This window comes from Gorilla gorilla, chromosome 15 (genome assembly GCF_029281585.2).
Source record: "Gorilla gorilla gorilla isolate KB3781 chromosome 15, NHGRI_mGorGor1-v2.1_pri, whole genome shotgun sequence".
Classification (NCBI taxonomy): Eukaryota; Metazoa; Chordata; class Mammalia; order Primates; family Hominidae; genus Gorilla; species Gorilla gorilla.
The window spans coordinates 111,676,906-111,693,859 of record NC_073239.2 but is presented as its reverse complement, the minus strand read 5'-3'; the positions used below and the strand labels follow the sequence as shown (position 1 = coordinate 111,693,859).

The following is a 16,954-nucleotide window of genomic DNA, read 5'->3' as shown; positions in this document are numbered from 1 at the left end:
TCTTCCCCTCCTCTTCCTACTCCTTTGTCTCAAAAAACAACTTGTTTCCTATCATTAGAAAAAAACACACATGCTCATTGTAGAGAAAAAAAACAATGGTAAACCAGAGCCAAAAGGAGGAAAATAAAAAATCCATAATCCTGCTGTTAACACTATGTCATATACTGGTTGTGACCTTAATTTTTTTCCGATATTTTATTTTGTTAAATAAAAATGGAGTCATCCCAGAGAGTTCTTGGTCCCAGGTGTTCCCTCCTCTTGGGTCTGAGTGCGGGTGGCATTTGGAAGTGGGAGGTGGAACCAAAAGGGGCCCAACATTCTGGAGAGGAAAATGAAGGAGAAAGGTGGGGGCCAAACCCGGCTGTTGAAATCTCCCCCACCTTTGGGAGGCTTTCCCTCCCCTCTCCTTCCTGGCTGTCTCAAGGTACGAAGAGGCTACTGCTGGGGTGGGTGGGGTGGTTAGTACTGCCAGCCAGGACACAAAGCCTGCCTGCCACCTCTCCAGGTATCTGGCCAATGGCCTCTTATCTGTTTTTTGTTTGTTTGTTTGAGACTGAGTCTCACTCTGTCACCCAGATAGGAGTGCACTGGCGCCATCTCGACTCACTGCAACCTCCGCCTTCCGAGTTCAAGCGATTCTCGTGCCTCAGCCTCCCAAGCAGCTGGGATTACAGGCACACACCACCACGCCCATGTAATTTTTGTATTTTTCATAGAGACAGGGTTTCACCATGTGGCCCAGGCTGTCTCGGACTCCTGGCCTCAAGTAATCTGCCCACCTCAGCCTCCCAATGTGCTGGGGTTAGAGGCATGAGCCACTGTGCCCGGCCTGCACCTCATCTGAAAGACAAAACTTGACCTGCCTCCCCTCCAACCTCCAAACTCCCTCTCTCACCACATTTTCTCTTTCCACCTTCAATAGCACCCACATATTTATTTTAACCTGCTTAGTATGTGTATATGCAGCTGTTGGGACATTCACTGGTGGGGAGATCTGCAAGAGATTGGACTTGGGGCACCAAAGCACCCACTCCCAACAGAGGAGCCGGACCCATCAGAGGCCACTGGCTGTTGTCCTGCTGGAGACCCCAGAGCCTTATTTATGTTTGCTCTTTAGGCTGCTGGAGAAGCAGCGAGATTTTGGTGGCAGGGAGACCAGTTGTTGCAGGGAGATCCCTTTCCAGGAAGGTGGGTAGAGACACACACCACAAGCCTAGGAAGAGACACAGCATAACGTATACATTGGTTAAAATCCTGGGCTCCGGAGTCAGCTGTCTGGATTCAAACTGTGGCTCTGAGACCTTGGGAAAGTCGTCTGCTCCTCATACCTTAGTTTCCTCATCTGTGAAATGGGGATGACTATGGACATTGGTTAAACAACCGATTTCTGGGGAGGCGGGAATGAGCCCTGATTTGTAGTGTGTGCTGAATTCCGTGGTGTAAACACTCTCTGCACGGATGATCTCAAGCAAGTAACATGAAGTCACGGATGCAGAGCTGGGGAGGGGTGGCCAGGAGCCCACGTTTGCACATTACTTTCACCACACTGACACCACCAATGCAGGGAGCCCCAAGGAACAGGTGATGGTAAAATATGGTAAAATAATTAGGAAGTGATGAGTTTTGAGTATGTATTGTCTTTGTTTTTAATATAATTTATTTAATTGTAATACAATTTAATTTTTCATGTCTGTGTTTAACAAAAGAAGAAAGAAACATAACACTTAGTATTGTGCTTACCTTGTAGCTAGGGCTCCTCAACCTTTGTTGTCTGCAGAACCACCTAGAAGGCCCAGGCCGAACACAGAGGCCCAAGCTGATTAAAGTAGGATAGGGCCTGGGCCTTCATATTTTTACCAAATTTCTGGTGATTTTGATATAATCTAAGTCTGAAAACCACCAGTGAGTTTTGGGATTTCAGGGTGCCCAATGAATACTAGGTTGAAATGTACCAAATTAACGATGTTTTACTGGTTTTAAATGATTGTACAATGGGCAATTTCACATGGTTCAACCTAATAACTCTTCACTGCCACAGTTTGGAACCAATTAAGAAATTACTAAAGCTGGGCATGGTGGCTTGCACCTGTAATCCCAGCACACTGAGAGGCCGAGGTGGAAGGATTGCTTGAGCCCAGGAGTTTGAGACCAGCCTGGGCAACATAGTGTGACTCCATCTCAATCAATCAATCAATGGTAAATAATAAATTTTTAAAAATTACCTGCCTGGCGCAGTGGCTTATGCCTGTAATCTCAGCACCTGGGGAGGCCGAGGTGGGCAGATCACCTGAGGTCAGAAGTTCAAGACCAGCCTGGCCAACATGGTGAAACCCCGTCTCTACTAAAAATGCAAAGTTAGCTGGGTATGGTGGCGCATGCCTGTAATCCCAGCTACTCGGTAGGCTGAGGCAGGAGAATTGCTTGAACCTGGGAGGCAGAGGTTGCAGTGAGCTGAGATCATGCCATTGTACTCCAGCCTGGGCGACAGAGTGAGACTTGTCAAAAAAAAAAAAAAAAAAAAAAGGCTGGGCGCAGTGGCTCACGCCTGTAATCCCAGCACTTTGGGAGGCCGAGGTGGGTGGATCACCACCTGAGGTTGGGAGTTTGAGACCAGCCTGACCAACATGGAGAAACCCCATCTCTACTAAAAATACAAAATTAGTTGGGCGTGGTGGCGCATGCCTGTAATCCCAGCTACTTGGGAGGCTGAGGCAGAAGAATTGCTTGAACCCAGGAGGCGGAGGTTGCGGTGAATGGAGATCACAGCATTGCATTGCAGCCTGGGCAATAAAAGCGAAACTCTGTCTCAAAAAATAATAATAATAAAATAAATTACCAAGTAAAGCAGTTGGGAAATTGACATATTGGTCAGGCTGATACTGGAAGATGCAGTCTATCTCTTTGGGCTGGGGGTATCCTAAGATGGAATGCCAGGAAGAGGCACTTACCCATCCAGGCACAGACCATCCTGATAACTGCAGAGCCCAGGGAGCAGAACGGGATGCTTCCATGGGGAAATGGCCACTATATCTGCCAGTTCCCTTCCCAAACTCACCAGTCAGGTGACCAGGGCTGATATTAAGAAAAATATTCAGCAACTGATATGGGACATGAGCAAAACCCTCTTCCTCTTTTCATGATGTCACACAGCCTTGCTGCACGGGGTGTGGTGCAAGGGCCAACAACATTAGGTTCACCTGGAAGTTTGCTCGAAATGCAGTCTTGCCCCCACCTCCGACCTACAGAACTAACATGCACGGGAACCCTACACCCCAGAATTCTCATGCACAGTCAAGTTGGGTGAGTTCTGTCCCTGGGAAGGACATGAGTCATTGGAGAAGTGTGGACTCTTAGATGATGAGACACGTAAGCTCCTTGAGGAGACGGGTTATGTGTTTCAGTCATTGTTTTATCCTGAGCCCTGTAACTGTTGATGGAATAAGTGTGGGCTTCTTCTGTTTGCTGAGAAACAGGCCTGGGATCTGGAGCTCAGGAGAGGGATAAGCTTTCCTGCTGGGCTGCTTGCCGACTGTGAAATCTTGAACCAGCCCTTAATATTTCTGGGGTTCAGTATTTCTGTCTGCAAAATGGGAAAAGTAACAACTGCCTTGGAGGGTTGTTGTGGGGGAAAAAGCAAGACAATAATGCAGCTGAGATCACCTAGCACAGGACTGGATGTTGAATGAATACATGCAACGTGCAGTGTGTGTATGTGTGTGTGTGTAGACAGAGTCTCGCTCTGTTGCCCAGGCTGGAGTGCAGTGGTATGATCATGGCTCACTGTAGCCTTAAACTCCTGGGCTTAAGCATTCTTCTGGCTCAGTCTTCCTAATAACTGGGACTACAGTGTGAGACATTGCGCCAGCCCAATGTGTTTTTCTAAAAAGGCTTTAAAATGTCTAGTTATTTCTGTTCCCAAGGGTATCTGTATGTCTGTGTCTGTGTTTAGTGTTTGTGTTTGTCTTTGTGGGCGTGTCTGTGTGTATAAGGTGTGTATATGTGTGTCTGTCTGCATGTGTCAGTGTGTGTGGTGTGTGGGTGTGTGTGTGTCTGCATGTGTCTGTGTTTGTGTGTCTGTGTGTGTGTGTGTGCGTGCGTGCGTGCGCACATAGGGGTGAAAGGAGTGGAGGAAGGCCAGGAGGTAGGAACCCCCGAGTCGAGTTTGGGGCACCTAGATTTTAAACCCACACCTCTAGGGTGACCTTTGAGTCCAGCTGCCTCTTTTGGGATTATGCCCTGAGATATTTTTCCTATTTCTGGGTTTCTTTCCCTTTCTCGTTCTCTTCTGTGTGTGGGACTGCACACAGGGTCCTTGTTGTTCCAGGGCCCAGGGCTCAATTATGGGATTTTTCCCTGTTTGTTCAGCAGCCACACCCAATTAATCTAGATAAATTTGTAAATGTCTTCATTTATATGGAAAATCCTTCAGAGAAACAAGAATTCCTGTGATGGAGCTCACACTGGAACAACAACAACTACTACTCCCAGCCCTTTCTTTAGAAAACAGTTTCCTGGCACAGGGACACCCGGCCCATCTCAGACCATTTTTAGCACAGCCGAGTGCAATGGTGAGTGCTTGGCCCAGAGTGACCACAAAGTGAGTCCTTAACCTCTGCACTGCACACCTTCTCCTCCCTTACAGGGTCAAGGTCAAGATGAACAGTCAGATCAGGCCTGTGTGATCCGCCCTTTAGGCTCAGAGCTCAGCATCAGTTTCCTGGGGCTGCTGCAACCAAGTCCCGCAGACTGCGGGCATCATAAGCAACAGCAACTTATTCTCTCTCAGTCTGGAGGCTGGAAGCCTGAGATCAAGGTGTCAGCAGGGCTGTGCTTGTTCTGGTGGCTCTAGGGGAAGATGCTTCCTTGCCTTATCCATGTGCTGTGGTGTTACTTGGCCCACAGCTGCATCACCACAGTCTCTGCCTCTGTCTTCACATGGTATCTTCTCCCAGTATGTGTCCCTCTCTCTTCTAACCTTTTTTTTTTTTTTTTTTTTTTGAGACAGAGTCACTCTCTGTTGCTCAGGTTGGAGTGCATTGGTGTGATCTTGGGTCACTGCAACCTCCACCTCCTGGGTTCAAGTGATTCTCCTGCCTCAGCCTCCTGAGTAGCTGGGATTACAGGCATGCACCACCATGCTTGGGTAATGTTTGTATTTTTAGTAGAGATGGGGTTTCTTCACATTGGCCAGGCTGTTCTCAAACTCCTGGCCTTAAGAGATCCACCTGCCTGGGCTTCCCAAAGTGCTGAGATTACAGGCATGAGCCACCATGCCTGGCCTCCCTGCTTCTTCTATTAAGGATGCCATTCATACTGTATGGAGGCCATCCTACTCTAGTATGACCTTGTCTTAAGTGGTCACAGCTGTCCTAACTCTGTTCCCAAATAAGGTCACATTCTGAGATTCTGGGGGTTAGGACTTTACATCTTTTGGGGGAACACAGTTCAGTCCATAAACAGAAAGAGGGTTGAGACATCGCCTATCTTTTGCTGACCTTGGGCAGATGGCTTTTCCCTAATATTTGGTTCCTGCCTCTGTACAATGACTATAACAAGCTCTGTCTCCCAGGATTGGCCTGTGATTCCATGAGGATGGTGTAAATTGCTTGTCTTAGAACAGGTTGCTTACAGGGTTGGTTTTGTCTCCTTCTCTCAGGTCAGATTGTGAAGTGGGAGATAGTTGCCTCCCAAGCTTCCAGTTAACAAAGTTTGCAATATCTAGAAGAGTTTCTGAAATCCATGCTAAAATGTTCAGAGCATGAGGTGGCATATAAACTGAATAGTAAAGAGATTCAATCTTTAAGCGTGTTTCTAAGTGACAATTATCAGCTTATTTGGGCTGGTTGTTTGTTGCACAAATATAACACACAAGCCAACCAGATTCTGTAGGCTTCAGGAATTTGTTTGTTTGTTGCAGATTAGAGCTGTTATTAAATAAAATTTTTAAAAAATATATAATTAACTAGGGGTGGTGGTACATACCTGTGGTCCCAGCTACTTGGGAGGCTGAGGTGGGAGGATCGCTTGAGGCTGAGGGGTTGAGACTTCAGTGAGCTGTGATGGCACTGTTGCACTCCAGCCTGGGCCACAGAACAAGAACCTGTCTCAAAAATGAAAAACTAACTAACTAAATAAATTAATAAACATAAGATATGAGATTCCTTGACATTCAAATCTGGAAGTCAGATGCAGTCCTGCCCCTGTGCATTCTCTGAAACTTGAATACCTTCCATAGAGAGCTTAGGTTGCATTAAGACCGAGTCTGTCTCCCTACAGACTGTGAGTTCTATGAGCAGGATGACTTTGCTATTTATTTCTTTACCTAGAATGTTCCAGCTATTTATTGCTGCATAACAAATCACTCCAAACATCACAGTTTAAAATAACATGTAATTATTTCTCGTAGTTCCGGGGGTTAACTGGGCTCAGCTGGGTGGTTTTCACTGTCTCTCACACACTGTTGCTATTGGATGGTGGCTGGGGTTGGAACCAACTGAAGGGTGCCCACTCATGTGTCTGGCTTTTGGGTCGGAAAGGCTCAAATATCTGGGCAGATGGGCCTCCTTAGGTATTTCTGTCTCTGTGTGGACTCTACATAGTCTCTCCAGCATGACGCCTTCAAGGTAGCTGTGGTCCTTACAGTAGTTCAGGGATCCCAAAGCACATGACCCTAAGGAGAGAGAATAAGATAGAATCTATATCACATTTTATGACTGAACCTCCCCTAAAAATCAAGAAGGGTCACTTCCAAGAGTGTCACTAAGGCCAGCCCATATTCAAGGGGAGGGCAATGAGACCCCACCTTTCGATGAGAGGAGCATCAAAGACTTAGACAAGTTTTAAAATTTCTAAGGGATCTGCTGGGCACGGTGACTTACACTTGTAATCCCAGCACATTGGGAGGCTGAGGCAGGCAGATCGCTTGAGGCCAGGAGTTTGAGACCAGCTTGGTCAACATGCTGAAACTTATCTCTACTAATTTCTGTATTTTGTACAAGAATTGGTAGTCCCAGCCACTCAGGAGGCTGAGGCATGAGAATCCCTTGAACCCGGGAGGCAGAGGCTGCAGTGAGCCGACATCGCACCACTGCACTCCAGCCTGGGTGCAGAGCAGGACTCCATCTCAAAAAAAAAAAAAAATTTCATGAGATGGACAATAATACTCACTCTTCCTTATTTTTTACTTAGAAAGATAACAAGAGGCCAGACACAGTGGCTCATACCTGTAATCCCAGCACTTTGGGAGACCGAGGCGGGTGGATCACAAGGTCAGGAGTTCAAGAACAACCTGGCCAACATGGTGAAACCCTGTCTCTACTGAAGATACAAAAAATTAGCTGGGCATGGTGGTGTGGGCCTGTAATCCCAGCTACTCAGGAGGCTGAGGCAGGAGAATCACCTGAACTCAGGAGGCGGAGGTTGCAGTGAGCTGAGATCATGCTATTGCACTCCAACCTGGGCAACAGGGCGAGACTGTCTCAAAAAAAAAAAAAAAAGAAAGAAAGAAAGAAAGAAAGAAAGAAGAATGCCTCTCAAATATTTGCAAGTCTAAGCATTAGGTGTATTAACTTTTTTGTTTGTTTGTTTTCCTATGCCAACTCACCTGAAAAGCATTAGGTATAAATTAATTAAACTGTTGTTGAAATTCTGAAGATGTTGATCTGTGTTAGTGTGTTAGAGTTTTTTTACTTTGTTAAAAAGGAGAGCCAGCATTAGAAAATTAGTTAGATCTTGATCCTTAGGAAGTCAGCACAAAAAAACTATTTATGACAGCTGTTAGCTCACTGGGGTCACTCATCTTATCACCTAATAAAAGGTTTATTTTCATTACAGATATTTAGAGGAGTAATCTGATATGAAATTGGTAGAACAACAACATAAACTACTTAAAAAAAAACCTTACCTCAAGACTTTCCCTTTTCTTTGTCATGATAAAAGAGAATTATTACTATTGAGAGAGCAAACAATAGGTGCTCAATACATGTTTGCTGAATTGACTTGCTGCAAAACTGCATCAGTGAATTCCAGTTTATAGTTAGGCATAACCGTTGCAAGACACCATTTAAAGGCTACCCCTAGTCACAGCTCTTATGAACATATATTAATACAATCAAGACTGAACGTTTTTGTTTTTACAGAAAGCTGCGGTGGAGCAATTGCAGCGGATTAATCAGGGTGCAGGCAGAGGTGTAGAACCGCTAAGTGTTGCACGGGATTGATGACAGGCATCAGGCCTCACACAGTGATGGGAACCAGCTCAACAGTGCGCTGACCCGGAGTCTGTCGTGGGTCTAAGGCCAGTCAGGCCGGCAATGGGTAAGCAAAGATGAATGTGAGGTCAGGGAGAGCAGAGTCTGCCAGGAGGAGACACCGGACCCCATGAGGAGGTTACGTCTCATTGGATCCCATGCTGGCCTCTCATCCCCTTCAACCCATGACTGTGCATGGGTGAGCTGCAGGAGAGCTGGGTGCTTCCCTCCAGGAGCACTCGACCCGGGTGAACATAGACAGGTTCACACACATGACCCTGACCAGGGATTTGGGACCTGAAGGAAGAGATCGGGCAGGAACTGGGGGTCTGTGGGCCTCAGGGCTGCTACCTCAACCAAGAGAGCCAGGTGCCCCTGGACAACTGGGCGAAACCCGTCAGGCCTGCCACTGCACCCACCATGGGATGGGGAGGACGATTATCAGGTTGTATGGACGGAGTCTGCTTCCTGTGCAGGGAAGAAGGTACCCGAGTACGTTGCTGGCGGGCACGCAGATTATCACAACCTTCTGGGGAAGTAACCTGGCAAAATGTTTTAAAATTACAGAACGTCTCTTTGACCCAGAATTTCATAGCTGGCAATCCTTATCATACAAGTAATGTAAGGGTGGATGGTCAGTGTTGAGTAAATTATGGAAAATTCTTAATAGTTTATAACAATTCACGAATAATTATAATAATGGATAATTCTTAAAAATGAAAATAATAAGTTAGTGCTACATCTGGAAACCTGGGGAAGTCTAAAAACAAGCTGAGATACAATGTGTATGGTATAAACTCATTTTTCCTAAAACAAAGACAATATTATTTGGAGATGTATATATACATGTGTATATATGTGTGTCATCTATTTAGAAGTACTTTTAAGGCCAGGCGCGGTGGCTCAGCCTGTAATCTCAGCACTTTGGGAGGCAGAGGTGGGTGGATCACCTGAGGTCAGGAGTTCGAGGCCAGCTTGGCCAACCTGGTGAAACCCCAACTCTACTAAAAATACAAAAAATTAGCCAGGTGTGGTGGCAGATGCCTGTAATCCCAGCTACCCAGGAGGCTGAGGCAGGACAATTGCTTGAACCCAGGAGGCAGAGGTTGCAGTGAGCCGAGATCACGCCATTGCACTCCAGCCTGGGCAAAAAGAGCAAAACTCTGTCTCCAAAAAATAAAAAATAAAAAAAGAACTTTTAAAAGCATGAAGAAATATTTGGAGAGGAGAAATACTAAATACTAGGTTGTAAAAATTGGTTATGTTGGGGGCGAGGGAGTGAAGGTGACAAATAAAAGAGAAAAAGGCAAATATTGGACTAGAATAACAACAAATCTCGTATCAATTAATGAAGATGATCTCATATAGGCTTTTACTTAAGATTAAATAGGTGTGTTTATATGTAACTTATCTCTATTAATACTTTGTGTTGAAATGTATTTTGCATGACATTAATGTAATTACTTTACCCTTCTTATGGTTACTTTGTATACGGTAAATTTTCTATTACGATTTACTTTTAGTCTATCTGTCTTTATAATTAAAGTACATCTCTTTTATCCATTCTGACCATTCTACCTTTTAATTAGAGTGTTTAGGCCATTAACATTTAATGTGATTATTGATATGATTGGATTTAAATCTACCACTTAATTATTTATTTTTCTTTGTCCCTTTGTTATTTTTAACTTTTTTTTTCTTTAAATAATGTTAAATTTACTTGCCAGGTGCAGTGGCTCATGCCTGTAATCCCAGCACTTTGGGAGGCTGAGGCCAGCGGATCACTTGAGGTCAGGAGTTCAAGACCAGCCTGGCCAACATGGTGAAAGCTTGTCTTTACTAAAAAAAATACAAAAATTAGCCAGGTGTGGTGGCGGGCACCTGTAATCCCACCTACTCCAGAGGCTGAGGCAGGAGAATTGCTTGAACCTGGAAGGCAGAGGTTGTAATAAGCTGAGATTGCACCACTGCACCCCAGCCTGGGCAACAGAGCGAGACTCTGTCTAAAAAAAAAAAAATTATAGAGAAGTTGCAAAGATAGTTGCTGTAAATTAAATGTTTGTGTTCCCCCAAAATTCACACTGTGGAAGCCAAGGTAATGAAATTTGGAGGTGGGGCCTTTGGGAAGTGATTAAGTCATAAAGGTAGACCCCTCATGAATGAGATTTGTGCCTTTATAAAAAGAGGAGGAAACCTGGGATCTCTCTCTCTTTCTCTCTGTCTCTCTTTCTTACTCTCATCTGCCACATAGGATACAGGAGAAAATGGCCATCTGCAAATCATAAAAAGGGCCCTCCCCAGAACCGACCATGCTGGCATCCTGATCTCAGACTTTCTAGCCTCCAGAACCATGAGAATTAAACATCTGTTGTTTCGGCCAGTCGGTCTGTGGTATCCTTTTGTAGCATCCATAGCCAATTAAAATCATAGTACAGAGAGTCCCATATATCCCTCACTCAGTTTCCCCCACTGTTAACACCTTATATTATACCTTGCTATTGTATATTTGTCACAAATAAAAAACCAACGTTGGTACGTTATTATTGGTACATAACTAAACTCCAGGCTTTATTTGGATTTCGTCAGTTTTTCTATCCTCTTTCTAATCCAGGTTACTATGTTGCGTATTTAATCATGTCTCCCCCGTCTCCCCTGGTCTAGGATGGTTGCTTAGTCTTTCCTTTGTTTTTCATGACCTTGACAGTCTTGAGGAGTACTGGCCAGGTAGCCTGTAGAATATTCCCAAAATTGATGTTTTTCTCGTGATTAGACTGGGGTTGTAGATTTTTGGAAAGGAAACCATGGAAGTGAGGCGTCCTTCTTGTCTTCTCATTTCGGGAGATTCATGATATCAACATGACCCATCACTGGTGATGTTAACCTTCATCTCATGGTTAAGGTAGTATCTGCCAGGTTGCTCCATGGTAAAGTTACTCTCTCTCTTTCCCATACTCTTCCACTACTTGGAAGCAAGCCACTAAATCTAGCCCAACCTCAAGGTGGAGGGAAGGGAGTGGGAATTAAGCTCTACTTCCTACAAAGGGAGTATGTACACATATTATTTGAAATTCTTTTATAAGGAAGATTTGTTTCTTGTCCCTGTTTATTTGCGTATTTATTAAATCATTTATTTATATAAGTGAGGACTCACATATGTGTGTTTTACATTTTGGGTTATATTTCCATATTATTTATTTTGTGGTTCCAATTGTTCCAGCTCTGCTCATTGGAAGCCCTTTGTGGTTGGCCCCTATATCCCTTTGATTTGCCCTAATCTAAGATTTTATGATCAGATCTACTCTGAAATTTTCAACTTTTCAGTTATAGGAGGCAGTAAGATTTGTCTCCCCCTTTTTATTGCTTAAGCTAATTTGAGTTGAATATCTGCCATTGCAAGCAAAGAGAGACCTGATTAACAGACATAATATATAACAAAATCAGGTAAATAGATTATTTAACTTTGAGCTTCCTGGAAGCCAAAGTAAAAAAGAGAAATAGTATGGATTATATAACACTTGTCTGATTAAAGGAAACATACCAAACTATTAATTTAATCCCTGATTCAAATGTGACAAATACAAAGATCCTTACTCATGAGGATATTAAGTAGCATAAGGATTTTTCTAATGATGCCACGACATTCTGATTTAGAAGCAAAGGATGTTATTATTTTGGTGGGATTTAATAAAAAGGCATTTCTGTAAGAAGTTCCTGTGGCCTAGGAACTAGCTTTGCATATTCTAACCGGATACAGACAGACAGCTTAGGGAACCAGAGAATGGATGCATAGTCTTTGTCTCAGACTATCTTTTTCAGGATCCTTGGGTATTTGATGGATAGCAGCCAAATGATCTTTTAAAAAATAGGCTGGGTGCGGTGGCTCACACCTGTAATCCCAGCACTTTGGGAGGCCGAGACAGGTGGATCACGAGGTCAGGAGATTGAGACCATCCTGGCTAACAGGGTGAAACCCCGTCTCTACTAAAAATACAAAAAAATTAGCCAGGCATAGTGGCGGGCACCTGTAATCCCTCCTAGTGGAGGCTGAGGCAGGAGAATGGCGTGAACCTGGGAGGCAGAGGTTGCAGTGAGCAGAGATCACGCCACTGCACTCCAGCCTGGGCCACTGAGTGAGACTCCGTCTCCAGAAAAAAAAAAAAAAAAAAAAAAAAAAAAACACTCTTGGCCAGGCGTGGTGGCTCACTGGCTCATGCCTGTAATCCCAGCACTTTGGGAGGCTGAGGCAGGTGGATCACCTGAGGTTGGGAGTTCAAGACCAGCCTGACCAACATGGAGAAACCCTGTTTCTACTAAAAATACAAAATTAGCTGGGCGTGGTGGTGCATGCCTGTAATCCCAGCTACTCAGGAGACTGAGGCAGGAGAATCGCTTTAACCTGGGAGGCAGAGGTTGAGGTGAGCCGAGATGGCGCCACTGCACTCCAGCCTGGGCAACAAGAGCGAAACTCCGTCTCAAAACAAAACAAAACAACAACAAAAAACACTCTCAACAGATGCACACAATATTACTGAAAGGGTACTGATCTATTATAAGCCAGAATTACAATTCTAGCATTTGATCTGGAGATTTAACTTTGCAATTTCCACTGATGCTAGTGAATTTCACATCAATTTCTCTACCTATCAGCCAGCAAAACTCCTTTTAACTTGTCAGCAGAGCTTAAGGGGATTCCTCCTGAAGAAAGTGCTCTTTAACACACAATGGATAACAGGTTTGGAATGCAAGGAGGGAGTGAGGCCACCGAAAATCTCCTCACAGAGAGCTGCTTTTATTCCCATTGCCTTTTTCCTTCCCTGAAACTTCAGATTTTTGGCACCTCCTGCTTGCAGGCTGTAATAGTGACTGCTGAGCATTCTATCCACAGCCCCTCTGGATCTCCATCAGAGCTCCAAGCTTGCATTCCGTTTGTATTAGGAGCCCACCTGGCCTGCCTGCCTCCTGACTCCAGATGTCATCTTCAGAAAGCTTCACCTTCCAGTGGCTGAGTTAATCCTCTTACCAAGGGTTTGGCTGCTTTTTAACTTCTAGAGGTATTTTCCTGCCACTGGCCAGCTTTTTTCTTTTTTTTTTTTTTTGTCGTTGAGTTTCTGCAGTGCTATAGGATTTAAAGTGGGATAGATTAGCCTGAGCAAAAGACTTCAAGCCAGGCAGGTCCTGTAGAACAAAAGAATTTCAGTCCCCAGAGAAGCTGGTGGCTTGGAAGAAACTTCAAACAGCATCCAGAACCCAGGCCATGGAAGGGCAATTAGTTTGAAAAACTCAGAGGCCTGGTGTTAGGCAGTGTGACCCAAACATCAACCATCCATACTTTCCACATCAGCCTAACACCTGTGCCATGGTTTACTTGATATTTATTTTTATTTATTTATTTATTTATTTATTTATTTATTTATTTATTTTTGAGACAGAGTTTTGTTCTTGTCGCCCAGGCTGGAGTGCAATGATGTGATCTCGGCTCACTGCAACCTCCGCCTCCTGTGTTCAAGCGATTCTCCTGCCTCTGCCTCTGAAGTAGCTGATATTACAGGTGACCACCACCACGCCTGGCTAATTTTTGTAGTTTTAGTAGAGATGGAGTTTCACCATGTTGGCCAGGCTGGTCTCGAACTCCTGACTTCAGGTGATCTGTCCTTCTTAGCCTCCCAAAGTGCTGGGATTACAGGCGTTAGCCACTACGCCTGGCCTACTTCATATTTCTTTAAATCATTTCATGTTTTGAAGCTTAAATGCATTTACATAAAAATAAAACATTCTGGGCCTGACCAGCCAGGGCTCCAGGCCCTCCCAGCTCCCTGGGGCTTTGGCTGTGGAGCAAGAAGGCCTTCAGAGGCTAGGTATGGACCCAGCCACTCACCCTGAGTGCCTCTCCTTAGAGCCCAAAGGAGATCCAGAGAAGACAAACAGGGAATGACTAGGTCAGCAGGGCCCAGGCAGAGGCCGTGTCACATCCTCTTCCACACCCAGCCTTGCAGGCTGCCCCAGAGAACACCCACACACACCATACTCCCAGCCTCAGGGACCAGTGGGGGTGACAGATTGCTATACAGCAGGTAAACATGCAGTAATGAAGGACAGTTGGTTCTAGAAGACAGCCCGTGGAAAAGACATGGGCCTCATCTGCCAAATTTGAAAAAAGAGTTGGCAAATACATCTCCCTGATACCACTCTCTCAAAGTCCACTAGAATGTCTAGAATGTGGGGCGAGGCAGGGTGTTGCAGAATGGAAACCACAGCTGGTTCCAGCCTGGAGGACCGTTTTGGGAAGATCACCTTTGCCTTGCTGGTCCTTGAGTATTTTTGCAGGTGAACAGCCAACTTCAGCAATAGTCCTTGGAGTGTGTAGCATGGCCTTGTCAGATTGGGAAGCACTTAGATGCTACTAAGTTCTCATCAGGGCAAAATAAAGTGTGCCCTCAGAGAGATTCAGCTTCTTCCATTTCTTCCTGCATCGTTTGTTCGTAGAGAACAAATATGGGATTGAATAGTTCTGAACTCTGAAACATTTTTTTGTCCTGGAAGTGTTTTTGTGGCCAAGAATGTACATAGCATTTGCGGATGGAGTGAGCTCTGGTGGTGGTGTCTGGTGGAAGTTCAAAGCCTTCAATTGTGATCCCAGCATTTCCAAGCCCCTGGAATTGGGGGGCTGTGGCTCTGAGGATTAGTCACCTCAACTGAGTCCCTTTCCATATTTGCCTGTGAAACTGGGAGAAAGGACTGAATTCACAGAAGCCTTGCAAAGAAGGACATTGTTATCTTTTCTTTTTTTTTTTTAGAAACTGATGTTTATTTTCCATCAATCATTTTTCCGTGTTGCTTAAGAGCCTATGCAAGAACAGCTTAAGAACAGTCAGTGGTTGCTCCTACCCATTCAGTGGCCTGAGCAGTGGGAGCGGCAGACCAGTCTTTTGTGGCAGGCTGAGCACTCCTGTCTTCAGTAGGGAACTACTGAATAGGTACAGAGGGCACCTGTACACCTTCAGACCAGTCTGCAACCTCAGGCTTAGTAGCAGTGAACTCAGGAGCTGGAGCAGTCCATTCACCCTGAAATTCCTCCTTGGTCACTGCCTTTTCAGCAGCAGCCTGCTCTTCTTTTTCAATCTCTTCAGGATCTCTGTAGAAGTAGAGATCAGGCATGACCTCCCACGGGTGTTCACGAGAAATGGTGCCACGCATGCGCAGAACTTCCCGAGCCAGCGTCCACCACATCAAACCCACTGAGCGAGCTCCCTTGTTGTTGCACGGAATGGCAATGTCCACATAGCGCAGAGGAGAATCTGTGTTACACAGAGAAATGGTAGGTAGGTTAACATAAGATGCCTCCGTGAGAGGCTGGTGGTCAGCCCTGGGGTCAGTAACCACAAGAAGCCGTGGCTCCCAGAAGGCTGCCTGGATCTGGTTAGTGAAGGTTCCAGGAGTGAAGTGACCAGCAACTGGAGTGGCTTCAGTGGCAGCAGCAAACTTCAGCACAGCCCTCTGGCCGGTATTCCTGGAGGATATAACACTGACATCAGCAGGGTTTTCAATGGCAATAATAGCACGAGCTGCCAGCAGAAGCTTCTCCCAGGTCCTCTTCAGATTTATGATATAGATGCCATCACTTTTCCTTTTATAGATGTACTGTTCCATCTGGAAGTCAAGATTGGCGCCACCTAAGTGGGTTCCTGCTACAAGGAACTTAAGGACATCCTCCTCCTTCATTTGCAGGACATCAAGCGCTCCAGACATTGTGAAAGTTTCCCTTTAAGTTATGACGGGAATCCAGAACGATGCTGTATGGACCCCTCTGTAGGTAGCGCGGAAAGGCTATCTTTTCAAAATTAACGGGCAATGCCATTTTTTTGTACTTAAAAGGAGACTTTGCAAAGATGAGTCAAGTTTGGAAGGATGGTTGTGTGCAGACTCATTTTTGTAGTTCTGAGGAGCAAAAATGCCTAAATCTAGCTGCATGCTTCTTTTCCAGAACATGACACCCTGCCCCTTTATTTGTTGAAATGGTTGAAGCTCTGCACCATCAAAAAAGCTGAATTGCTTTTGCCACTGTAACAGACTGAAAGCCTGTGATGACGGGGCAGTGATGTCGACTTGGGCAGAATGGATCCCTTGAATTATTGGGACGCCCTCGGTTTCTCAGTCCAGTACAGTATGCTCTTCTCTGTCTCTATTTTTGTGATTTTTTGGTGGCACAGATCCTCTGGAAAACATTGGTCTATGCTGACCTTATAATATTGCAACACATGATATTTTTCATGATGGAATGTTTGGACCATATTTGCCCAGTTAAGCTCTACTGTATTTTGTAATAGAGAATCTCAAAATCGGCCGGGCGCAGTGGCTCACACCTGGCAATCCCCGCAATTTGGGAGGTAAGGCATATGGATCACCTGAGGTCAGGAGTCTGAGACCAGCCTGGCCAACATGGTGAAACCCCGTATGTACTAAAAATACCAAAATTAGCCAGGCATGGTGGCAGGTGCCTGTAATCCCAGCCACACAGGAGGCTGAGATAGGAGAATAGCTTGAACCGGCAGGGGTGGAGGTTGCAGTGAGCCGAGATCGTGCCATTGCACTCCAGCCTAGGTGAAAAGAGAGAAACTCTGTCTCAAAAAACAAACAAACAAACAAAAAAGAAAATCTCAAAACGCAGGGATGTATGGGAGGTGTGGTTAAATCTGAAGTCCCAGAAG

At 45.1% G+C, this 16,954-nt stretch overlaps 1 protein-coding gene across 1 annotated transcript; it reads right to left on the bottom strand.

Annotated features, from left to right (window-relative positions):
- Positions 1 to 15,212: 15,212 nt before the first annotated feature.
- LOC101123958 (small ribosomal subunit protein uS2B-like) lies at positions 15,213 to 15,995 on the bottom strand. The gene has a single exon (XM_019009356.4). The coding sequence runs from the start codon at positions 15,993 to 15,995 to the stop codon at positions 15,213 to 15,215; it is 783 nt and encodes a 260-aa protein (XP_018864901.4).
- Positions 15,996 to 16,954: the final 959 nt, after the last annotated feature.